Raw genomic sequence first — 26,474 nt, forward strand, 5'->3', positions numbered from 1 at the left:
TAATTGTAAACTCAGCATTACAAAAAATATCTTAATGTCACATCGTCTTGAATACCTCATGAGGTATGATTTGTAAATGTAACAGATTAAAGTGCAATAAACTACATCTTAGCTGGGAAAAATACATACTTCAAAAGATCTCTATTACCTAGTACACAGCACAACAAGTGCAAGAACAACAGGGTTTAGCATAAACTTTTGTGGGGTCATTTGAGAGCTTTGGTTCCTAATAAAAATACAGAAATGTTCAAAAATAATTTATTCTATTTTTTGACAGTTGGAATAATTACACTGTAATTAAGTCAACAGATCAAGTGTTAGATTAAGAGCTCAAAGAGATAGCTCCTGATCAAGAACTCCAGATTCATGGTGGGGTTGAATGAAACTTGATGCTCAGTAGATTACTGATTAGGGGACACATTAGACATACAGAGTTTGTATATCTACACGGTCAAGATGACAAAAGTGTTTCAACAATAGCATTTCATATTTCAGAACTGAGCTTGTTTTGGAATCCTCTTATAAAGCTGCAGAAGCCATTAAAACAACATTCAGTTGTACCCAAAAAGACTTTCAAACACAGATCTGTCTACAGATTTTGTTGATGTGGAATATAAAAATATTTTGATACATCTGTTTATTAATAAGGCCCCAATGTACATTTAAATGATAAAATAAATAAAGTATGATAAATTGATCAGTCCTGCTGCAGAAAAGAGCACATTAATGCCAAGGTCCAAAGGTTTCTGATAATTCATGAGCCCAAGTATTTTGATATGTGACTAATGTCCCAACATGACAGCTCTATACTATATGCAGGAATACTTTGAAACACAGCAGCAAAAGAATGATAAGGCAATTACAGATTCCACTGATGCTGGGATCAGTATAATAAACCTCTGGATTTCTTCCTGTTACAGTGATTTCTAAACTTAGTCTTACAACGCATGCCAAGTTTAATAACAGTAAAGAGTCTGAATACCAACACTGAGATTAAATTACTTCTTCATTTTGATTAATTTGCAAATGTCTTCTGGACAGAAAAGAAAGGGTAATTTTTGTTTATTTGATTATTAGATTTATTTATTTATTACTTCAGAGCACAAGATCAGGGTAGAAGCTGTAAGTTTTCTAAGTTTCTAGCTTTTCTGAACCCACAGCATGCCCCCCCCAAAAAATAAAAATCTGCTATACAACCTTTCCTGAAAAAGAAAGAATAAAATGGCCATTGTGTTTTCACTCAGTCTTCTACCAACCGAAACACCGATAAGTTTTTGTCTATTTTAAACTTCAGTATCTGCTAGATCTATCAGAGATTTAGAAGAATCGCCAATATAATTCTTAAGTAAATTCTAGCCATGGAGTCAGTTTGTTGATTTTGCATGACTTTGTAGATTCTAAGTTTGTCAGTTATTATTTGAAGATTAAAATGAAAAGTATTAAAAATAAAGCATTGAGTCAGAATTTCATCAGGAACCATCCCCAAAAGGAGTACAACATTTTGCACAATCAGGGTTATTAAGGTTGCCCAGGCAAGTTCTCTGTTTGCTTAACTCTAAGCTACATCATAGGCACCTAACATGAGGTTTCATTCCTCTCAGTGTCCTGAAACAATAATTAAATTAGGAAGTGTAAGATAGGTGAGAGTGGTGTTTTTTTTTGTTGTTGTTGTTTTGTTTTGTTTTGTTTTTTACATGAGGAAAATAAACAAACATAATAGGGCATGCAATTCCTCTGATGTTAAGCATTGACCAAATGCATCCTAGCACCAAGCTCACTAACACACACCAGGACAGGAAACAGATTGAAGAAGAGGTGTGTACTGGAGCAGGAAGGATAACACTCCTGCACAGTAGCCCTCCCTGATGTCACACGGACTCCAACTTGGGTGGAGTTAAAAAAATAAACAAATAAAATAAACAAATAAAAAAACAGGCATGCAACAGTTTGAAGGTCTTGACACATCAACTGTCTTACGATTTTCTGTACTTTGACTGTTGTCAAATGAAAGCTTAAATCAAGAATTGTTCTGTGTTGAAAAGCGAGTTACCGAGTTCAATGAGTTACAGACGTCTTATGCATTTGTGAACCCGTCTAGTCCTTTAACAGGGATTTCACTACCTGTTCCAAGGTTCACAGAAACAGACAAGCAAGTACTTGTATTGAGCATGGAAAAGTGCATGCAGGACATTGCTGCAAAGTCCTTTACAAGGTACAACCCCAGTTTGCCAAGGTAAAGCAAAGGAACATTTCTGTTCTGGTATTATCATCTCGATAATAAACAACCAGTAAAGTTTTTGTGTAGTACTGTTCTCTTAAACCTCTGTTGCATTATTCAAGGACACATGCACAGGTTTATACATCCATATCCACACATAAATCAAAAAACATTTTTTTCTGTGAAAGCATCACCGGCAAAAAAGCATTAGACCTGACCCTGGCTAGCAATCTTTTGATGACAATTATTAACAAAAATTACAGAAAGCAAAGCCATGCCTGGTAACCCCCATAACATACTATTCTCTAAGTACACATTTGACAAGTGGGAAATCCAGGAGGGAAACAGTAGGGATTTGGGGGAAAGGCCTTTACCTTCTGAAAACTACTAAATCCTGCAGACTAATCATGGATATGGCTGGTTTGCAGTCCACCTGGGAAGTAAGCTTCTCACAGCATAGGAAAGAAGCGTCTGTACAGGATCCAAGCTGGCCACTGTTCAAGGGGTTCATCCAGGAGACAAGCTGCCCACAGCTGTGTGTCCATCCAGAAGCCAGTGCAGGTCTGAGGGATCTACCCAGGTACAAAGCCTACAAAGCCCCCTATGTCCAAAATGTCCAAGGGGTCCAGCCAGATGACTGGAGACTTGCAAAGCATTGCTTAGGAGCCTTGTGCTGAGCTGAAAGGGACACATGGGCCAATAGGTGCGGGTGTGAAGCTGGGCCTGCAAGGCCTACTTAGTGTACTCAGGATCCTGATACATGGAAAGATTTCTTACAGAAACTTTGAAAGATAACAGAAACAGATTAAGTTTAAAAAGCTGGAAAAAAGCTGATTTTTTTTTTTTTTTTTTTTTTTTTTTTAATGGTTTACTGACTTCACTGCTCTTGGAAAGACTGAAATAATTACTTAAATTTCTCTCTGCACAGAGCTGACTTCAAGGACCTTATTCTTAGCTATCAGAGACAGATATTCTTAGCTATAGTTTAATTTCATTTAACATGTAGGAGAGTTATTAGTCAGGGAGGAGGGAGGGGAAAAGGGGAGGAGGGGAGTGAAGAGAGGAGGAGGAAGTGGAAAAAAAAAAAAAAAAAAAAAAAAAAAAGCTGGTCATTTCAATAAAAAAAAAAAAAAAAAAAAAAAAGATAATGCTGCCTGGTTTGTGTTTGCATCTCATGCCACATATTCATAGTTTTCAGTTATACCCTGAACCATATTTGATGTATTTTGGAGTTTATTAACAATTTCACTCCACACATAGTCCATTCAGTGTAGGTTCACCTGTTCCTTGTACAGATTTTCATGACCAAACAACAGATGGAGTTTTGAAAGAAATCTCAAAGTCTTGGTTGCCAGAGATGCCAAGTCTAATGTTATTATATAGTCATCACATTCTTTTTATTTTTTATTGATATCTGGAAAATTTATGCTTCTGTGTTTCAACAGCAATGGTTTGTATGACTGATAATGACAAGTTTTAGAGTGTTTTTCTCACAATTCAAGTTGGAAAACACAGACTACTTGGCTAACTGCATACTAAAATATCAATTCATTGATATTTTATTCAGAATTAGAATCCAGATTATTTTGATTAAAAATCAGTAGACTATATAACAGTATTTAGTGGCAATTGTTAACTGAAACTATTTTAAAAATATCTTTTACATTGTAATCTGGTATAGTCTGATGAATTTTTGTGGGGGGAAGTGTGGAAGTAAAGTTCTCTTCTGAGGGACTTTTTCTGATTTTACTGTCAGATACATTTTATATCTTAGCATAAGTAGGTTTAATCATATGATCTAACTTGCCTGACTTTTTTGTTCCCAAATTACTTCAGATGTTTTTAACAAAATGCATTGTGATGACTAAACTACTACATAATTTTTATTATGACTTCTTGGACAACCTTAAGAGCTACTTTTTCCCAGTTCATAAGCAGACCTCTTTTTTCCACAAAATTAAAATCTTCAGTTCTGAATATCTGTTATCTCTTAAGCACTTGCTTAATTGGAATTGGAATCCTCTGAAGAGAGGAGGTATTGCTCCCATTTTTTTCTATTTTTTTTTTCCCTGTCTTTTACAATTGTCACAGTTTGTATACATTTGTATATTTGCATTGCAGCCTTGCCATTTCAAATCCCTAAAAATGTTCTAGGAGTTCTTAAACACAGGGCAAAATTTGGAACTCCTGACAAATGGTTAAGTAAGAAGGTGTTTAATCTGTTTGAAGCATTCATTCTTTGTTGATCTGTTGCTTCTTCAGTTCTTTTGTACTATAATTGAATAGCTTGGCATTGATACAGAACTGACCTTAGTATTGATAATATTCTATCCATACACATGAGCTGTTACTCTAATCTTTGTTAAGTCTATCAAAATTTATGAGTTAGGAAAGCATTATACTATTGGTCACTTGCAAAAAGTTACAGAACCTTTGTCAAAAAACAGCTTTTGTTTCATGATATCCATTACACCTTTCCAAAGCACAATGGGAATACAGAGAAAAATGAGGATCCAATTGTTATTTTCATTTTCTTTTGCAGTTTTTTTTTTTTTTAACTACATTTACGAAAGTGAAACTACACCTGAGACTGCACATCTGAATATGTGCAGTCAATAACTGAAGTTCTATTTGATAAATACTTTTTTCTCAATCATATATAGAAGACTGAAGGATGAACATTGGCTCAGTCAAATCTCTTTGCTACATCTGTCCTTTATGTGTGTGGGATGCAAAAATCCATATAGTTAATTTGATAAATTACAGCTTGAGAAAGAGGCTCTGGATTCCAGTAGTGAAAGGTTTCTAGGTTAGCTACAGAACATGAAAAAATATCAGTGATCAATTGTAAATCTAGTTTGATATGTCTTCAAGGAATTTCACTTACATACGTGTATTTTGGCCATTCTCCCAAAATATCACTTCTTTCTAGATACATTTTTGTTATGTATTCATTCCATTACAAGGTAGCATATAGAACTTCCAAACTATCTTTCTTTCCTATGGTAAATATTACCTAACATAAAAAATAACTTCAATAACACTCATTAACTGAAAATATGAGATGCATAAGTGACAGGAGGCCAAGACCTTGGAAAAACAGATGATACATCCAAAAATAACTTCATACTTATATTTGTGCATTATACTGTAATCTAAGTGTAGAAAAAATGTAACAATCCTGAAGTTCTAACCTGTACCTACAGAAAAAATCCCATCGTGTATGTGCGTTTATGTATGTAAGCGTGTGTCTATAAAGGGTGGCTCATAAATTACACAATGGAAATTACTGATACTGAAAATGAAGAGCAGCGGAAAATCCACTCCCAAGCTGCATTAACGCAATACCAGAGTTTGTCACAGGAAACAGAGCACAGAATACCTATGGCATCTAATGTATTTACCATGGGGTAATAATTTTTGCAGTCACATGACAAAATGTCAAATCTGTTCTGTTTTATTCTGTTTTGTACCAAATATAAATAAGAAATAATAAATATAACAGTATTCTCCAAAACAACTGTTGGAGAATACTACCAAAGTAGGTTGATTCTGTCCTAAATGTAAAATATAATGTAAGAAGATATTCCACTGCAGCAGGATGAACTTTATATATATCTAAAGATACATATGTCACACCTAAATTGTTCCACCAAAGTAATTCCTGTATACCTCAGCTGATGAATTTGCCAGTCACACAGCAGTTTGACTGTAGTTCTCTGTAAGAGTGCCAGAAAAGACTTCTGAATAATCGATGTAGTGTATGAATTCACAGGCTCTTTTTCAGGGTGAAATATCCACACGGAAAATGGTTAGAGAGATGTTTCTTTGCACAAAGAAAACAAAAAATACTAAGTTCTGCTTTATGCCATTTTGCTCACATATTTGTAGTAACGGAAATGCAGGGAAGAGAAAGCTTAATTGAGATTTTACACTTTATCCAGTCAATTAAGAAACATAATTATGGTCCCAAGGGTGCATGAAGAAACAAACTATTGCTGCTGCCTCCTTTTCTTTGCATTCTCTGATTTTCTTCTGTGACTAAAAACTTATAGTTGCATATGTGGATACAGATCAAATTGTAATACTCTACTAGTGATGTCACAGTGATCTGTTAGAAAGAAAACTGTTACATGAGAAAAAGCTGAACTCAAAAACTTTTGACTACATTTTTACTGACTAATATAAAATGGAAAATAAAATACATGCTATTAACTAAATCTTCAAGGTATTTTAGCTGAAATAATTTTGAAGAATTGTACGAACTATTAAGTTTATATATAAACTGTAAGTCTAGAAAATACTATTATAGGACATCTGACTGTTTTGTGTAGTCTTTGGATTAAAAGTCATCTTCAAATACTTTAATGAAAGATAATGGGTTAACCAAAGAGAAAAAGACTGGTAAGGAAGTTAAAGAAAACTTTTTAGAAATATAAAAGTAGTTTCAATTATAACATTATGATTCCATATAAAGATACTTCACACTTCCAATTTTATTTTGCCTTTTAGCTATAAACCACTGTAATGCATCAAAACTGTTGAATAGGTTTAAATCAAGGAAGTTCAATCTTCAATTAACAGTAGCTGCTTTTATAGTGACATGACCAAAAAGACTATTTATTTATTCATAATCTCAAAATTACTTACAATTAGCCTGTTTCTTTCAATAATTCCTTTCCACTTTCTGCTATTCATACAGTAGGTTCAGGTCTCTCTAGCTACGAGCTATTACCAGGGCATTTGCATGGAATCAGTAACTCATAGTATTTGCCTGAGTAAAAGACAAATATCCTATATATACTAAGTGATAATAGCTACTGAGTAGTTAATATCATTTACAAACCTGTGACATTTTTGCCATTGAAATCCCATAAATGGTTATTCCTTTTACTATTGTTAGCTATTTTGAAGTAAGGCAATTGCTGATGGAAGGAAACAGATCTACTTAACAGCCTTAACACCTTCTTTCTGTTAAGCCTGTCAATGGTATTAAAACAAACAACAAGAAAAAAAAAAAAAAAGTTGTAGGAAAACAGTCATCCTCAAATTTTACATTTTACAACATTAAATATAAAGGCCTCCTTTCATGGTTGAAAGAAATCAGCAAACAAGGAAGCATTAAGACATGAAAAGCTTGTTCTGCTATGGAATAGGCACAAAAAGAATAAATCCTATTTCCTGACTTCATAAAAATGAAAGTTATGTTAGGGAGTGATCTGTTACTGGAAAACTGGAGAAAATAAAAGAAATAAAATAAAAAATAAAATATGATGTTCAATAAAATATGATGTTCAGTGTCAAAAAATCTTCTTAAACGACTGTGGTGAATGTGTCTTTCTTTGAACCAAAACATGAAAGTGAATGAAGAAACATTTACCAAACTGCATGGCTATAAAAATGCACTAAACATAATTTCAGAAAACTGACTTGTGAGTGTTTAAGCTGTTAGCCATTGCAAGTAATCAAAGTAAGCAATATGATTCATTATAATTCTATACTGGAAAATATTATTGTCAAATTTAAGCCATCCAGGTTAGTATCTGATGCAAGTTATCTATGTTTTTTTCCATCATCCACATGAACCAGCACTGTGGCCAGGTGGCCAAGGCGATTATCATCCGGGCTTGTATCAGAAATAGAGTGGCCAGCAGGACTAGGGAAGTGATCGTTACTCTGTAGTCATCCCCAGTTGAGACTGCACCTTGAGTAGCATGTTCAGTTTTCAGCCCCTCATTTCAAGAAAGGTATTTAGTTGCTGGAACGTGTTCAGAAAAAAGCTGGTGAAGGAACTAGAAAACAAGACATATGAGGAGTGTCTGATGGCACTGGGGTTGTAGAGAGGATGGTGTCAGTCTCTTTTCTCAGGTGACAAGTGATAGGACAAGAACATCCTCAAACTGCACCAGAAGAGGTTTAAATTAGATATGAGGAAGAATTTATTCACAGGAAGGCTGATTAGGCATTGGAACTCCATCCCTTCCCCTAAATTTTACAAAATTATTAACTTTGATGCCTTGTAAAGGACTGTGTTGGACAGGTCTGTGTAGAGACAATTTTAATAGCACCAGCTCTAATTACAAGATACTACTTACATTATATTATAATTATCTTTATAGTGTTTGTATAATATATCAGCTTCTCTCGGCTTGTCCCCCTCCCCCATGTTATTTGGTGAAGAATGCTCTCTGAATTATATGAATTATAGATGCTGAATTGTGTAGGAACAGTTAATAAAAAAAAATAAAAAATAAAACTTTAAGGAAAGATGAACTAAAAATCTCTTTCTACAAAGTGAATTAGCAACTAAGGAAATTATATAAAAAGCCAAGCATTCAGGGTCTTTAAAGAGTTTGAATTCCTTCACGAGGAATGTTACTAAACTACAACAGATATTGTAAAAGCACCAATAATCCAGTTAAATACTCATATTCTCTTTCACAAAATGACAAGAGGAAAGTAAAAGCAGATACGTCCCCTGTGTGAGCTTTCTGTTTTTTAATTACACTGCAGCTGAAGTACGCAGACACCATCTGTTTCAATCAGACAACATTATAGATTCAAAGAAAGTACATGGAAGATTAAAACAAAATTACATAGAATTTGTTTTTCTTCCATCTCCTCAAATATAATTATTTTCTGGTTAGTAAAATAATATGTCCAGAGGCCTGTGCAGGCATTCAGAGGGACCTGGACAGGCTGGAGGTTTGGGCCAAGAGGAACCTCATGAAGTTCAACAAGGGCAAGTGCAGGGTCCTGCACCTAGGGAAGAATAACTGCATGCACCAGTACAGGCTAGGGGGTGACCTGCTCTGCAGAAAGGGGCCTAGGGCTTGTTGTGAACAACAAATTAACCATGAGCTAGCAGTGTGCCCTTGTGGCCAAGAAAGCCAATGGCATCCTAGCCTGCATCAAGAGGAGTGTGAACAGCAGGTTGAGAGGTGATCCTCCCCCTCTACTCAGCTCTGGGGAGGATACACCTGAAATACTGCGTCCAGTTCTGGGCTTCCCAGTACAAGAGGAATGTAGAACTTCTAGAGAGGGTCCAGTATAGAGATGCAAAGACGGTTAAGGGATTGGAGTATCTGTTTTAAGATGAAAAACTAAGTGAGACGGGCCTATTTAGCCTAGAGAAGAGGAGATTGATAGGGGATCTTATCAACCTCTATAAATACTTGGAGGGACAGTCTAAAGAGGATGGGGCCTAACTCTTCTCAGTGGTGGCCAGTGATAGGACAAGGGGTGATGGGTATAAATTGAACCGCAGGATGTTTCATTGCCATCTGAGGAAGAACTTCATTACAGTTCAGGTGACAGAACACTGAAACAGGCTACCCAGAGAGGTTGTGGAGTCTCCTTCTTTGGAGATATTCAAAACCCGCCTGGATGCGATCCTGTGTAACATGCTCTAGGTGATCCTGCTTGGGGGGGGTTGGACTAGATGATCTCTGGAGGTCCCTTCCAACCTCATCCATCCTGTGCTTCTGTGAATTAAAAACCTTATTCATGGCTCCAATAAAAGAGAGCAGAAGCACTCTTTCACTTCAAGTTAACAATATTTTGCCTCTCATTCACACACTTGATTCTTACTTCAAATCTCTGTGTGTGTGTCCACAAGCATTTTTCATACACAGAGAAAAAATGATGTTGGGGGGGAAAAGGACTTATACAAGTATCATATACAGAAGCACAACAATGTTAATAATGTTACCGTTAAAAGTACGAGTCTCTGTATCAACCTGTATTAGAAACATTGCTACTGCTAGACAAAATGATACTATGAGATGAGATCTTGCTATACTTGAAATATATATATATATTTCATTGATCAGCAGTGAGGTCAAAATGGACCTTATTTAATGATTTCTTCCATTTCAACATGAGAAGTGTCTAAAAGGATTTAATAACAGTTAAATAAGTGTTTAGGTTTGTCACCATGCTGCCAGCTTGATTAATCCAATAAGATGAAAGAAACAGTGCTAGAAGACAAAAAGGAGAAAGACGCTACTGTTCCTGCAGTGCTATTTCCTGTTTCATCCTATACAAGTGCAACAGGAATTAAAATTCTGCACAGATGTCTGTGAAAGCAGAAACTCTTATTGATTAGAAAAGGATGAAATCGTTAACATGCTTACAACACCTCCTTTGTGAAAAACGCTAGTCATAATTATAAGTATTCCTATGCTTTCCCAGCTGGTCTTGAAATAAAGCCAAATTAGTAAATGACATGGATTTGTATTTATTCATTTTAAATAAAAACATAGCTTTAGAACAAATCTGATGGACCAGCTCTTTCCCTACCGAAGTTAGAAACAGTGTCACCAATTTTAGCATAATAATAAATAAATCCATCAACTTACTTGAAAACTGTATGGCAAACCCAGATTTGCTGATATAAAAATCTGTGTCAAATTGGATAGTTACTATGTTGAGTGTACTGTGAATGCCTTCAGGAACAAGAGATCCACTAATTTCCTTGAGTAACATCTCATTCTCAGGTGGTCCATCCCAAACTCGTAGAATATCATGTGATGCCTCAGTATCAAATGCAAGAAACTGAAGGCTGTAAGAACACCATGATTTTATTGTCATTTTTATATTATTTAACAATTTATCTTTAGCAAAACAAAAACAAAACAACTAAGAAAGCAAATAAACTTTGATATCCAAGTGTATTTTTTTCACAATATTTTATATCTTTATCATTGGATGCATAAAAGAGATAAACAGAAATATATTTGAAAGCTGACTTCTTTTGCAACTAGTATTTTAATTTTGTGAACCATGAATACATATTGCTTTAGCCATTCAAATAATATATAAGCATCCACAGACTTTTCAGAAAATAGTTTTTTTCTTAAAACAGTATTATGAAAAGCATAATTGCATTCTCATCATTATTATTATTTTAAAACCATATTTCGAATTTATATTTCATATATATCTTTGCAAATGTTAACAAAAAACAAAAAAAAAGGCAAGTAATTTTAAGGGTTGATCTTCATCAGACAACATTTATTGAAAAATAGTTTCAACGCAAGGCTACGTACTGAAGCTTAGACTGAGAAAAATACTGTTCCTGAGATGCATCTTAAATCCTAAATCCCTTTCTTCCTCAACTGTACAGGCTAGATGCTTATTATATAATCAAAAAGACTTGTTATAATTTCAAGATTCATTTTCAGTACCTGACAATATTTCCTGGGTCTACTTCAATCACCCACATGCAACGAAGATTATTATCATAGGGAAAAGGGTAGCCAGGAGATAAGATTCTTCCTGATGATTCTCCTTTAAAACGGCCTCCACATTCAGCTGATGAAAACACCATTACATAATGTTACAGATAGCTTTCCATGTGAGCAATCAATGATGAGATCTACTCCCTTGCTAAATAAGTAACACAGCTGAAACACAACACACGTGACCCAAGATTGTATGACAACATTTAAGATCTTCAAGTACTTTGGGAAACAAACCTGTAAATGTGTTTTTACTTGAGTATTTTTGTATTTTTCTTTCATACCTACGTTCTTTCTAATAATTTTGAACACACAATAATTAAAAAGTATACCATGTTTAATGAAAGAAACAAGGATTGTTACTTAAAAAGAGAAACAAACAGAACCACAAAAACACAACGTCATTCTAAAAAAAGTCAGATAAAATTAAAAGAAATGCAAAGGAATAACTAGGGAATAAGAAAGAAAATGAAAAAAAGAAGAGAGGAAACATACTAAATTAAAGCAGGCTATTCAGAGAGAAAATCAGACTTTCAGTTTAGAAAATAAATAAATAAATAAATAAAAAGTAAGACTTCTTACCTGAGACTTGTCCTCATAGTGAAGCTATAATGTTTCTTAGAGGATAATAGATGGTAAGTAGATCCCTGTTAGCTGGCATCAGCTAGCCAATCACTAGGCAAAATTTAGTATATCATAATCTAGATACCTAATCTGTGAGATTTTTATTTTTAATCCCTTAGGCTTTTAAAGTTTTCTTATTTCCCCTTCCTTCCTTTTGAAGTTCCTCTAATGATTTGTCTCTTGTGAAGTCCAAAGCCAAAATAGTGTTTTGAGTAGATCTCTTTGGATAGTTCAACTGCAGTTTTATTTTGATTTAATATCACCTAAAATATTTAGCTGACAGATTTATTATGATCTGTGAATTCCCGGATAAAATGTAATTGAAATCATACTCTTAAAGGATTTTCCTGAAATAATAAAAATGTTTTTTTAGAGACATTAATATCTTTTTAAACACTCTGCCAGTCTGTTAATCCCTCAAATCTTTTAAAAATAATTTAAAATAAAATAGTAGTTGATAGGATAGTCTATTATTCTTCCAATGGAGTAAGGATATAAATAAATTACACAATAAAGAAAAAAGTGTTCATTGGCCAACAATGAAACAAAAAAATAATTACATTTTGTCCAGGACCATCGAAGAACGATAAGTTTATAAATTCTAATTCTCACAGAGGATTACTGGTTTGTTTTTTTATGGGATTTTAGAAGGTCCCTCTCTCCCCAGTGGTTTATTTCCTCCTCTTCAGCAAGTTACAGCTCCCTAGTTTTGCTGTTTGCTGACTCAGCCATGACAGTAGTGACTTCTCAGAAAGCAGAATCCTCACAGGTGGCAATGAGAAGTAACAGAGGAAAACACCTTTTATCTTCCTTCTCCAGTTTGCTCACTGTGAAGACAATCCTAATTAAGAATCTTAATTCTCTCAGAATGTCAGTTTTAGAGATTCAAGGATTTCAAGTTAAATGAAATATTTAGTAATCTTTCTATCTTGCAAATTCAGTGGATAGTACTCTGTACTATGTTTATGTACTATGTTTAGTATGTTTAAGATTTATGATTACTAGAACTGCTTGGAAACACTTTTTTTTTTTTTTTTTTAAGAGTAGTTGTGCCTCATGTTTTGTGATTTTGCTTCACACATGGTACTGTGAACTGGATGGATAACTAACTTCTGTTAATATCAGACTACATAGATGTGTTCAGAATAGCATTAATTTAAAATTGAACAAATTTACACTCTTCACGTTCTAAACAGTTACACCTATACAACACATTTAGGACCTATTATAATGTAGTTTTCACAAGGAGTCTGGTGACAGCGCAAAAGATGGTTGCTTAATTTCTTTAATTTTTTAAAAGATGGTGATCTAAGTTGGACAGTGAATCAGTACTAAAATGAAAAAGAATACGAAGACCATCAGGATATGCAGCATATCATAATTTTTAACAGAGGACCAGCCTCACCTGTGGATTTCAGTTTTCTGATTTTTTGTTGTTGTTGTTAGTTTATACAAATTCTGAATCTGATTCACTTCGTAATCCAAAGGTGGCCAAGCTTTTCAGTTATATGCATCTATGTTGGAGAAGGACAGCTGAATAATTAAATCCCAAGACAATTTGTATTAGTCATTTTTGGACCTTCTTCCAAACTTCCTTCTTCCAAGGGGACAATGGTGTTTATCTCTTAACCACAAGCTGTTCTAGAGATCCCCTTTCTGTAGCCATTCTTGATGTAAAATATATGATGTTTTGAATATTTGCTTAGAATATAAGGATTTTGAATCTCCCACAGTTGGTGAAAATAGTGCACAGTACACAAATAAATCATTAATCATTAAAAATGTGAAGGAATAACTTTAGGCAGATTTACCTCGATCTGTTTTAAAATTAAGCAGGAACCCATTTATTTGTGTTACTAAGGTGACACACCCTATGATTTTAATGTTTTATAAAAGAACTGAAAATATTATTTATTGTTGAAACTTTAATATTCAACTATCTTGGACCATCACATTTTAGTTTTTTTTAATTATTATTATTATTTTTAAACTTCCATCATATGTTCTCTCTTTCTCTCTATACCTCCTAGTTGCTGCTTGCACTTTCCAGTGTCATGCTTTCCTCCTAATTCTACTGTTTCAAATATTCCAAATAATGTAGAAATTAGTTGTCATTGGGAATATTCAAAGGCTTATCACAAATTTGGAAATTAAGCATTTATTCTTTAATAACTACTTTCAGAGAACTGTTCAGTTCTTGTTTGTTGTATATATATGTTATTTTATGAGGTCTATCTCTTGATAAAGATATGCCAAAATACATTGTTTTCTGTCAAACTTAAATCTGAGAACAAAATGCATTTCATCCTTTGCTTCCCCTAGTCACTCATTCCTCATTTCCTCTAAAAGACAATGAAAACAACAAAAACAACAACAACAACAACAAAAAAAGGAAGAAAATTACTAGAGTCTTGTCTTATTTTTGCTTTCTCAAGGAAGGAATTGTAGGTACCTGCACAACTTATAGTTACTGTAATATTGTAATAAAGTGTATAATAATTTGTTGTTATTCATCACAGCAACATTACAGAAGTCAAGTGACAAAAATATAATATGCCTCCATAGATCTTCGTATCCTTATGTTTTTCTTTTTATTTTGTAGTATTTATATGTAAATATATGAAAAACTTTTTCTAGTGTGATGTTATTTAGATAGTTAGGGAAAACTAATTTTATAACCCATCATTAAAATTATATATTCCTGATTAAGCTTTTTATGTTGCCCATTTGCTGACTTTAAGAAGACATTTATATATTAGAAATTTCATTATGCATGTTTAATAATTACTTTTTTTTTTTTTTTTTTTTTCCTTTTTTAACCCCCAAAAAAGGTAGCACCACTCACAGAGATTTTGGTAAGGTCTAGTTAAATAGATCTGCCAAGGTGCATATATATTCATGTCTTTGCAAAACATAAGAGTATTTTTTCCCTTTTTTTATATTCAGATAGCAGTTTAAGTAAAGAAAAAAAAAAGTAAAAAATAAAAATTTTTAAAAAGTATACTACCAATACACGATGGCAGAGGATAGTCCCATGCCCTTCTTTCTCCAGTCATACACTTTAGAAGGCTACTTCCATGGAGTGTGTAACCTGGATTACATCCATAAATTATAGTGCTTCCAGCAAAATGACCTTGGTCACTGATTTTATATCCAAACTGTGGCACACCAGGGTCTTCACAATGTGAAAGCTCAAAACCTGCAGTAGGAATAACAAATTGTAGTTAAAAAATCAAACACATAAATACATTGGTGAAAAATAAGATTTTCTGTTTTCTAGCAGAAATCAAGTATTTTTAGAATTCAGGCAACAATATATTTAAGGTTTCTTTTCTGTTTCTAAATAGTCTAAGTAGGATAATTGTACCCCTCTGTCATACTTGAGAGTATAACTCTATTACCCTCAAGTTGAGCCTGCCAACCAGACTGTTGTAACATCTTTTTTTTTTTTTTTCTAAAAGCTCAGTTAAAGACTGAGGAGGGAATTCATGATAATTATCAATCAGTTCTGAAATGATATTATAATTTATTAAATGGCAGTTAAAGTGACTGCCATTTTGATTACAATCTAGTTTGTGAATGGACATTTATAGGCTCATAAACAAGCCTTCAAAGAAGATTTGTTATTATGCACATTAACACCAGTGGCAGAATAGCACCTATGGCACCAAAGAAATAGTTGCATTCATAAATCCCTACCCTAATCCTTCTTTCAGTAGTTTGTACATTTAATCACTAAATGCAGGAGACAACGATGATGATGATGGTAGAGTGAATTCAAGCCAAAGATTTGGACACTTTAGAGAATTAAAGCTGTGGAGCAAGACCTAGAATGACCGAAACATTACACATAAGTATAACATTATGGGGAAACATATGGGGAAACATAACCTATAATTTGGACAAAAGACTCTCTACTCCAAATAGGTTTTCCTGTTATCAACTGAGAAGCAGTTCAAACCCCCCTTGTTCAAAACCTCCTTGTTAAAAAACAAATATATTTTAACAATATCATGCAGCTCAAACTGTGTGTAGCTAAAAAAGACACTTTGTGTCAGTTTGACATTCCTTTTATGTAGCTGACATGGGAGCAAACGAAGGGCTTTTCATATCTGTATTGTTCATTGAAATCATTTACACAGTATTTGTCCAGCTGGCCAACAGTTGGTACGGTTGGTAGCCTTTCATCATGTCTCCTCAGGTACTGAATCATTACTACTGATTGATAAAAGGTTCAGTATTTTATTTTACAGACAAAATGGTTCAGGTTGGATACAGCTGTTTGCTCACATGAGGAAAAAAGTAGGTCAAATGCTATATCTTCACAGTTGCTTCAGCTCATTTCATGTCTCACTGAAAATGGCTTACCTCCTGAAGAACCTCCACAACCTCTGAGCTGAACTTTAATCAATCCTATCTGAGATATTGTTTCCCAGTATAGACCACACTGCAGAATATCTAGAAGAGGGTAACGTGAAGTCCATGTGAAGAACCTTTTCTATATTGCCAAACTATATACTTATTGACCAGTTAGAATTTCCTGTTTTCTAAGAGAAAATGTTGATCATAGTGTGTGAAAAGAAGTTAAAATGTCTTGATCCCTGAGATGTCTTCATATCTGGACAGCCTACTCATAGATAAAGCACAAAAGTAGTATTTTTGATTGACCACTTCCTCCTTAAGGATGAGAGGAAAAAAAAAATGTAATTCCATTGCCTAAGCATAGGTACTAGCCGTGTTTCAGGTGCCCCAAGTGTAGGAACTACTGGAGAGAGTCCAGTGAAGGACCCTGAGATGATTAATGGACTATTCAGATGAGGAAAGGCTGAGATAGCTGGGACTATTCATCCTGGAGGAGACAAGGCCCAGGGGGTCTTTAGCCATGTGTATAAACCTAAAGAGAAGGTATGAAGGAGTTGAGTCTACTTTGTATGTATGGGATTGAGTAAGTTTTTTCATTGTAGCCCATATGGTGCTGTGGTTTAGGTTGACCAAACCAGTGTTGATAGCATACCAAATCTTTCTGCAATCGCTAAGCATGGAGGCCTTCTCTGTTCCTCACTCCAGCCCACCAGGGAGTAGGCTGAGGCTGGGCAAGAATTTGGGAGGGATACAGCCAGGACACCGGAACCCAACTGACCAAAGACACGTTCCATTCCACATAGTGTAATACTGAGCAATAAAGCTATTTTTTATAATCTTTCCAAAGAGGTCGCCGTTCAGAGATTGGCTGGGAATTGGTCTGTTTGTGGGAGGTGATGAGTTACCTTTGCACTGTTTTTTGTTTTTCTCTTTCCTATACAACTCACTCCAAAAGTTTTTCTCACTTTTGCTCCTCCAGTTCTGTCCTACATCACCAACTTTTGTACCAATATCAGGTGGGCAATATTACAATTAATGAAGGGAGTGCGACTGTGATAATCAATTCTGTGCTATCTGATCTCTTATTTATGAAGTAAGTTATTCATTGTATTTAATTTAGGATGGCTAAGAAACTAGCATGTATCCCATACAGTTTCCCAGTGAAGTACATATTTATAAAAGAAGGTTCGGCACAGTTCAGACTAACAACTATTCATTCAGGCTAGGAAAGTATATTCTATGAAAACACTAAGAATGCATTAGTAAGTAGTCAAAAGACAGGAAATGTTAATTATAACATTGATTTACCTATATAAATAAGATAAAAAGAAATATTGTGACACTTGCATAGTGACACAGCACTGAGAAGACATACACTACAGTTCTATGCTATCATACAGTACAGTTCTATGCTATCACAGACTAGTACATGGCATGTTTAAGCAAATTTGACTTCAAAAATAATTACATACCTTTGCAGTATCTTGAAATATTTTACTTTCACTCTGCTAGACTTATAATAGTTTTATGAGAATTAGTTTTAGAAGAATGACAGAGATGCTTTTAAAACAAAATATTTTGAACAGGTGAAAATGAATGACAGAGGAAGAAAGAAGGATGATGACATAGAATTGCCTCATAATACTGTTCTGCATGCTAAAAACTGTTTTATATAGGTGAAGGATAATTCAGCAATGATAAAATTATACATAAAAGAATTCACATACATCATGTGCCAATAGACACATGTAACTAGATACATTTTCAGAAGTTGCCATGTGATAAATGAGATGAATATAGCTGTTTCCGTTATACACTCTAAGCCACAGATCTGAAAAGATTTAACCTCTTCTAATCTCTATAGTTTAATTTTTTCAATTGACATAGAGATAAAAAAAAAGATTTGTTTGGAAAGTTTCTTAATCATTTTGGGTTCCAAATTGGATTGTTTTAAACAATAATCCAAACTCAGAAATCGCTAGTCTAATGTAGTTTGTATTGTATGTGAGACTTAAAATAGAGAATTTATGTTAATGTATAAAAAGTCTTTATGAAACAACAGAATTATGTTTCAAATTTAAAACTACTCACCTGCTTAAATACTTTTATGTGCTTGTACCCTTAATTGAAATTTATCCTATTGTTTCCTTATCATTTCCAAGACTGAAAAAAACTTCAAAATAGCCCTCCAGAAAAACACGGAGAATTAAGTATCATACTAGACAAAACACTCTGTTTAACATATTTTTTGATGATGTGGACAGTGAGAACAAGTGCACCCTCAGCAAGTTTGCTGGTAACACCAAGCTGTGTGGTGCGGTTGACACAGCAGAGGGAAGCGATGCCATCCAGAGGGACCTGGACAGGCTTGAGAGGTAGGCCTGTACAAACCTCATGAAGTTCAACAAGGCCAAACGTGAAGTCCTGTACTTGGGCTAGGGGAAACCCAAACACATATAGAAACTGGGCAGAGAATGGATTAGGATGAGAAGTTCATCATGAGTTAACAATGTGTGCTTGCAGCCCAGAATGGCAACTGTATCCTAGGCTGCAACAAAAGAAGCAGGGACAGCAGGTTAAGGGAGGTCATTCTCCCACTCTGCCTTGCTCTCGTAAAACCCAACCCCATCTCTGAGGCTCCCAGCACATGAATGACTTAGACATATTACAAGGAGTCCAGAGGAGGGCTACAAAGATGATCAAGGGGCTGGAGCTCCTCTCCAATAAATGGGGTAATCAGGGTTTTTAAGCCTGCAAAAGAGAAGGCTCTGTGGAGACCTTATAGCAGTCTTCCAGTATCTTAAGGGGGGCTGCAAAAAAGCAGGAGAGGAAATTTTTGTCAAGGAGTGGAGGACATAGGGTAATATTTTCAAACTGAAAGAGGATAGATTTAGATTAGATATTAGGAAGAAATTCTTCACTCAGAGGGTGGTGAGGCACTGGAACAGGTTACCAAGAGAAGTTGTGGATGCCCCATCCATGGAAAATGTCCAAGGCCAGGTTGGATGGGTCTTTGAGCAACTTGGTCTAGGTGGCCCTATCCATGGCAGAGGGTTGGAATTAGATGATCTTTGAGGTCTTTTTCAATACAAACCATTCTATGATTCTATGATTCTGTGATACCCTCAAAGCAAGATTTTAGTATGTTGTTTACAGGAGTTTTTGAGACAAAATTATAAAAGTAGTTTATTTTGATGAGTGAAGAGTGATTTGCTGTTGATTTTATTGTTTGACTTTGGATTGTATTTTTATCTTATGAATTTTCATTCCTTCAAAATCATCAATCTATTACTATTATTTTCTCAAATACTTACTGGTATACACAAGTTGAAAACCTTCATCAGTGCCCTCCACGTCTGAGTTAAATTCCAACCATAAATGATTTGAAGTACTACTTAGTGTCAGTCCTCTTAATGATGCGCCAGTATATGCACCCAGCAGGTGAGCAGTGTTGTCTTTGCCATCATAGATCTGTAAAACAAATATGACATTTACAGTTACTAAAAAAAATAAATGCATATATTTGATTTCCAAAATAACTTAATACATTGCAATTAAGTGGGAGGATAGCCAAGGGAGATATAGTGCTAGTCAATTCAGGGTACTCTTCAGATACGCTGTTTGCCTCTGTTCAAATAAGTTGATTTAATTGTGGTTATTTTTCAAATGCACAATTCGAAATATGTCAGTTCTTTTTTTAAAAAAATAAAAAATTAAAAAAAGTGGGCAGAGATGCCATATCAGCTCAATGTTTTTGAACATCTGTGTTTTCTCTTACACTGCCAATACTGTAGTGCTGGTCACAGACTATCAGCAAACAACTGTTTTGCGTAGCTATGCATGCCTCAAATCACTGAGGTGGCACAACAGAAAAGCTAACATCTCCCCAGTTTTGACTTATAAAATAAACATTTTTTTTCCCCTGTGTAAAGAGAGAAACTTTACTTTACTAGAAGGTAAAAGGAGACTAGGAAATAAGAATAAAATAAATAGATTAACTGCTTCTGTAATTTTAAAGAGTAATGTAATATATATGTAAATTGCAATACAGAACTTTTATTTATTTTTCTTCAAGAGCTGAAATGGAAAGTTCTATCAGACTACTAAATATATAAAACAATCTTTTAATAATACTTAGTAAATTTCCTCACAAGTTTTGTTGCTCTAAAACATTACTGATCGTTGCATTCTTGTAATTCTTTAAAATAGTTAAGCTATAATTTAACAATGATTGCTAACCTAACCACTATAACTTGTAGGATTTGTTTATTGACTTGTATAATCACTAAAACTTTGAAAAATGGGCATTAAGAAAAACTCTTGCAAATCTAAAATCTGAACTCTAAATAAATTTCAACTTGCAATACAGAGAGGTTATAAAGCTTTTCTAAATAAACACTGAATTGTCTCCAGTTCTAAATAAGTTCTAATTGTATTAATTTAAAATGTAATCAAAGCTTGCATTTGTAAACAGGAATTTTTACCAGAATAAAACCAAAACAAATACACCAGCAGTAGTAGTAAGGCAACAACATGAATATAAACTATGATTTCTGTTTCCCATCTGTCAGACTTGTACTCTTAAGTTCTATTTTGCAGAAATTCTCATGCCTCTAGCACAAAGGAAGACTTTTTATTTAATGATATGCTAAAATAAAACAAATCAAGCCATTTTTAGCCACCTCTAATCAATAAATAATTGTACAGCCATTTAAAAAGCACTGCCAAATGACTCGGCATCATTCCTTGGTTTTACTGAAAAAAGCAAATAAATTCCAAAGAAATATCACACTTAAATGCTAATGTCCTTACATGGAGCAAAAAAAAAAATAAGAAATTAAAGCAAAACAAGGTACAATTAATGGTTATCAAGTACAAAGTACTTTTAAAATATGTAATAACATTAATATGGATATCTTGCATAATTTTATTTAAAACTTCTTTAAAACTAAAGTGAGATAAGTAGTCAAACAGGCCCAGAAAAAAAGCAACAGAAAATTACTTCTGAAATGGACTTTGTTCTGTTTCAGAAACTGAAAGAAGGTCAATTCCAGGAGAATTACTGCTATCCTGCAGTGATATTTACATGATGACAGACTTAAAGAAAACCCAGCTTGTATTTGATGCCCTTTCTCCTAATTGCTCCAAACTACTTATTAACTATTAACACCCAAGTATTCAGGATTTATTTAATTTTTAAACGCTACATAACAGTAATCCATTTTCGGCTATGTGTGTGAATCAATAAATTAACCAAAAGAAGCTATTAATAAGTTCACAGAATCATAGAATCATAAAATATTCTAAGTTAGAAGCAACCCACAAAAGTAATCGAGTCTAACTCCTGGCTCCACACAGGAGCACCCAAAGATCAGCCCCACATGTCTGAGAGTATTGTCCAAACGCTTCGTGAATTCCAGCAGGCTCAGTGCTATGACCACTTCTCTGGGAAGGCTATTCCAGTCCCTGACCACCTCCATGCCATCCCCTCAGGTTCTACCACTGGTCACCAGAGAGCAGAGATCAGCACCTGCCTCTCTGCTCCCCCTGATGATGAAGCTGTAGGCTGCAGTGAGGTCACCCCTATATTTTCATCTCTAAACTGAACAAATCAAGTGACCTCAGCTGCTACTCATAAATCTTGCCCTGTAGACTTTTTGTCATCTTTTTTGCCCTCCTTTGGACACAGTCTAATAGTTTTTTATCATTTTTAAATGGTGGCTCCCAAAACTGCACACACAATTCAAGATGAGGTCAAACCAGTGCAGTTACACGACCTATCCTTAAAGGCTTGCCAGAACTTCCCAGAAGACACCTCATGATACAAATTTTCTTCACATTAGTTTCCACGCACATACTCTATTGCCAATTTTGTTAGCTGTACTACCATATTAGACCTTTCCCTTTGACACTGCTTATTGTGAACAGTGGAATCTCTTCAATGTTAACAGTAATTCTACTTTATGGACTAACTAGCTGCCTCACTCTAAAATATCTCCAAGCCTATGTCATTTAAATGAAGTAACAAAAATTAAAGTACTCTAACACTTCTCAAACTCTCACTCTTCGTATAGGAGAAATAATTTTAGGTGAGGGAGAGATGTGATTCATTTGAACATGAAATTTAGCCTTTTGTTTGTTTGTTTGCTGACTTTTAAATATTCAAAGTAACATAGACTCCTCTTCTTGTGACAGTAGGAGCTCCCTTAGTACAATAAATAGATGCATATTTTGCAATATAATTCATCATTGGAGTACTGTGTCCAGTAATACATTATATATATATATATATACATATATATATATAACATTATATATATATATGTATATATATGTATATATAAAATACATTACTGGAGTACTGTGTCCAGCTCTGCGGTCCCTGGTACAAAAAAGACAGGGATCTCCTGGAAAGAGTGCAGTGGAGGGCCACAAAGATGACACGGGGCCTGGAGCATCTTCCCTATGAAGAAAGGCTGAGAGACCTGGGTCTGTTCAGCCTGGAGAAGAGAAGACTGAGAGGGGATCTCATCAATGTGTACAAATATCTGAGGGGTGGGAGACAGAAGGATGTAGCTAACCTCTTCTCAGTGGCTTGTGGGATAGGACAGGGGCAACGGCCACAAAATGGAACACAGGAAGTTCCGCACTGCCATGCGAAAGAACTTCTTCACGGTGAGGGTGATGGAGCACTGGAACAGGCTGCCTAGAGAGGTTGTGGAGTCTCCTTCTCTGGAGATATTCAAGGCCCCTCTGGACGCCTACCTAGGCAGCCTGCTCTGAGGAACCTGCTTTGGCAGGGGGGTTGGACCCGATGACCTTTTGAGGTCCCTTCCAACCCCTACAGTTCTGTGATTCTGTGATTCTGAGATTTAAATCACATTGTCTTTCTTACAATTCATTCAATTACTCCAAACTAAATACAGATTTCTAGATCTAATTTAAATGATATAATTTATGCATTATATTCCAAATCTACCATTTTAATAACTTATTTAAGTTGCAAAGAAGTCATAGCAGCCTGCATTCTTCTGAGATTTGCAGACCCAGCATTGTCTTTCCAACCTTCCTAACATAGATGGGCATTTTGCTTAAGATTTTGAATGAGTTAGTAATACAGCATCAGAATTTGATCCAGAGGAAAATCTGATTATCTGGGGATTAAGATAGCATTATTATCTTATTTTTAATATAGGAATATTCATTTTCATAGGCCTTACCAGCACTTTGGGGTTTACATCACTTGGGTAATGTATGGCCCAGGATAATCATTACAAAATATGAGTTCATTGGTTGTATTTTCCAATGTCATCCTGTAGCACTAATGCAAAGATAATTGATCCATGACTGTATAATGTATGAATAACTCAATAACAAGCCTTTCAGAAAACAGATTTGTTAAATGATTAATTCATACAGATGAGCAAAAGAACTGGAAAAAAAAAAAAAAAAAAAAAAAGCATTATTATTCCTAATATCGTAATGCTAATTTGAAGTATTACAGAGGAGAATGCTAGCAGGGAACTATGTCTATATAAATGTAATTTGAACTGAGAGATGTACAGTTTATTTGGGGGAAGGGGGAAGGAGGGCATTTTGTTATGCTTTCCAGGGACTCCATTATAAATACATTTAAAATGGAAATTAATGTGTTTTTGTTTGTTTGTTTTGTTTGTTTCTACCAACTTATTTGACTGTACTCTGTAAAATTTTACCAAGGGAATAGTATAGAGTGAATTTATTACATTTGTGCATTTTAATCAACTTTTTTGAGGCTTGCCATTGAAACATAAAAGGCATATGGATATGAAGATCTGTGCATTTATAAAGAGAAGAAACAACATAAAATCGGCAGCTCAGAGCTGAGGCTGTCAACACCTTGTCAAATATATCATTTATATCACATGCAAATAGAAGCACTAATATGAAGACAGAACAGGGCCCATATGTTTGGACTTTTTCCTCTTCTCCATTTATTACCTATTTCATACTCATGTTTTCAGGATGATATTGCTAAAAGGATTATGATAGCACACGTGGAAATTCTTAAGAAACAAATTAACAAAAAGCTACAAACATTACCTCCCCTTAAAGTCTTCGCATAAAATCCTTCAAAAACTGAATGGTGCACACATTTCCAAGCTATCCCACAGGCTAGAGAGCAAACAAATGCAGTAAAACTGAATTATACAAATTGTGCAGGCACACAAAATAAGAGTGCTGAGCCAAACACAAGGGAAATTAAAATAAATACATAAATAACAATGCCAGTTCCTCTATGTGGTTTACTGACACCGTTCCCTGCCTGTTGCTGCACAGTGTTTTGAAAGAATTTAAAAGACAGACTGTTTCATTGCAGTATCAAAAATAATTCTTGAAGTTATTTTTTCCTCAGGTACAATCCCATCTGGAACATCAGCTTTCACTCTACATTTTGCCAAGCAAAAGCACATCACATGACCAAGGACAGTGAAAGTTGTAATTCACTGCAGAGGTCTGTGTGTGTGTTTAACCTTTCTCTTGCTCCTGTGTGTCATCTGCCATCCATGAGGTGTAATGACATGCTGTTATACAAATTTTCAGAAGAACAAAATTATATTCAAAAACATTCATAATGCATTTTTTCATAAAAACATTCATAATGCATTGTAGCATTAATTATTATTATTATTATTATTATGCTTTCATTATGATTTTTATATAGTGTTCTTCACGTTTAACTGTGGACTGCTTCTTTTTCTCCAATAGATATAATACCCAACTAGACAAAACTCTAGAATTACCATAAAACATTTTTTCATCTAAAATGTTTCATAATTTTCCAACATCTAAAGTGTTGATTCTTGACACTATATTTTTCTGCCTCTCTCCTTATCATCTTATTTCTTAGTGTCATTGCACACAAGATGATTTTACATTACTGGCAAAAATGATACTCCTGAATCAGCGTGTGCTGATTTTGTTTCAAAAAGGAGATGAGTGGGTGGAATCACCCAAATTTTGAATGGTCTTCAGAAACTTTGAATGAAATGTATGGTATTTATCTTCAAAATTGATAAGTTTTTCCTTTTTCAATATTGCACTTAACTATAGTCTTCAAGGTGAGAGCAAAAGAACTCTGAATTTCTCAAAGCCAAATTTTTTGTCTATTTACAATTCTTAAAACAAAACAAACAAAATAAAAACCATCTTTATTATAAGGCATTCTTGGTCAATACATCTACTACAAAGCGACAATAATAAACACCACCAACCATAAAATAATAATAATAATAATTTTTTAAAAGTGTTTTCTTTCCATTTCAGTCCTCTTCCTTCTCTGGAGATATTCAAGACAAGTCTGGATGCCTACCTGGGCAACTTGCTCTAGGGAACCTGCTTTGGCTGGCGGGTTGGACCTGATGGTCTCTCAAGGTCCCTTCCAACCTCTACAATTCTGTGATTCTGTGATTCATACTTAGTGTTCCTTTCTTTAGGTTCATTCATGGAACCTGCCTGCATTTTTGTGTTTTGTTTGTTTAATAAAACATTGACAGAAAAATACTCTCCTCATTAATCAGTACCACACATTTTTTTTTTTTTAATTTATGTTGAAATCTACTGAAAACAAAGAAAACGATTGTATCTGTGTTCAGAATTCAATTTTAATGAGTTGTCTTTCCCCTGCTAAATTAGAAAATCATATTAGCGGATCTTTGACATAAAATAATACTTTCTACTTTCAATTCATTTCAACAAAAATAAAGCATTCACCCACAACAATAAACTAGTCAGACAAATAGGATAATGCCAATTCTGTTTCTTTCTGTACAAATCTGAAGAATTTGCTTACACCTGTCAGACTACAGAGCTTAATGGCAAAACCAGTGAATGGAGCTAAATGCAGGAAGAAAAGCAGATACAGACCTCATCCTTTGGAAAACAAGTATTCTTTTTCCTGCCTCCCACACAGGCAGTAAATTGTGGAAATATTTTAGTGCACGAACTCAGTTATAACAATTACAAAGAAGGAAACAACTGTTTTACAG

The 26,474-nt window shown here is 34.5% G+C and overlaps 1 protein-coding gene across 1 annotated transcript in view; it reads right to left on the minus strand.

Annotated features, from left to right (window-relative positions):
• The window catches only part of CSMD3 (CUB and Sushi multiple domains 3), a 629,782-nt gene that overhangs the window by 180,647 nt on the left and 422,661 nt on the right, over window positions 1-26,474 (minus strand). The window contains exons 24-27 of the mRNA XM_035317227.1: window positions 19,761-19,917; window positions 15,092-15,283; window positions 11,407-11,533; window positions 10,579-10,781 (exon numbers count right to left, since the gene is read on the minus strand). Of these exons, the coding sequence (XP_035173118.1) occupies window positions 10,579-10,781; window positions 11,407-11,533; window positions 15,092-15,283; window positions 19,761-19,917 (679 nt within the window). The remainder of the gene's footprint in view (window positions 1-10,578; window positions 10,782-11,406; window positions 11,534-15,091; window positions 15,284-19,760; window positions 19,918-26,474) is intronic.

This window comes from Oxyura jamaicensis, chromosome 2 (genome assembly GCF_011077185.1).
Source record: "Oxyura jamaicensis isolate SHBP4307 breed ruddy duck chromosome 2, BPBGC_Ojam_1.0, whole genome shotgun sequence".
Lineage (NCBI taxonomy): Eukaryota > Metazoa > Chordata > Aves > Anseriformes > Anatidae > Oxyura > Oxyura jamaicensis.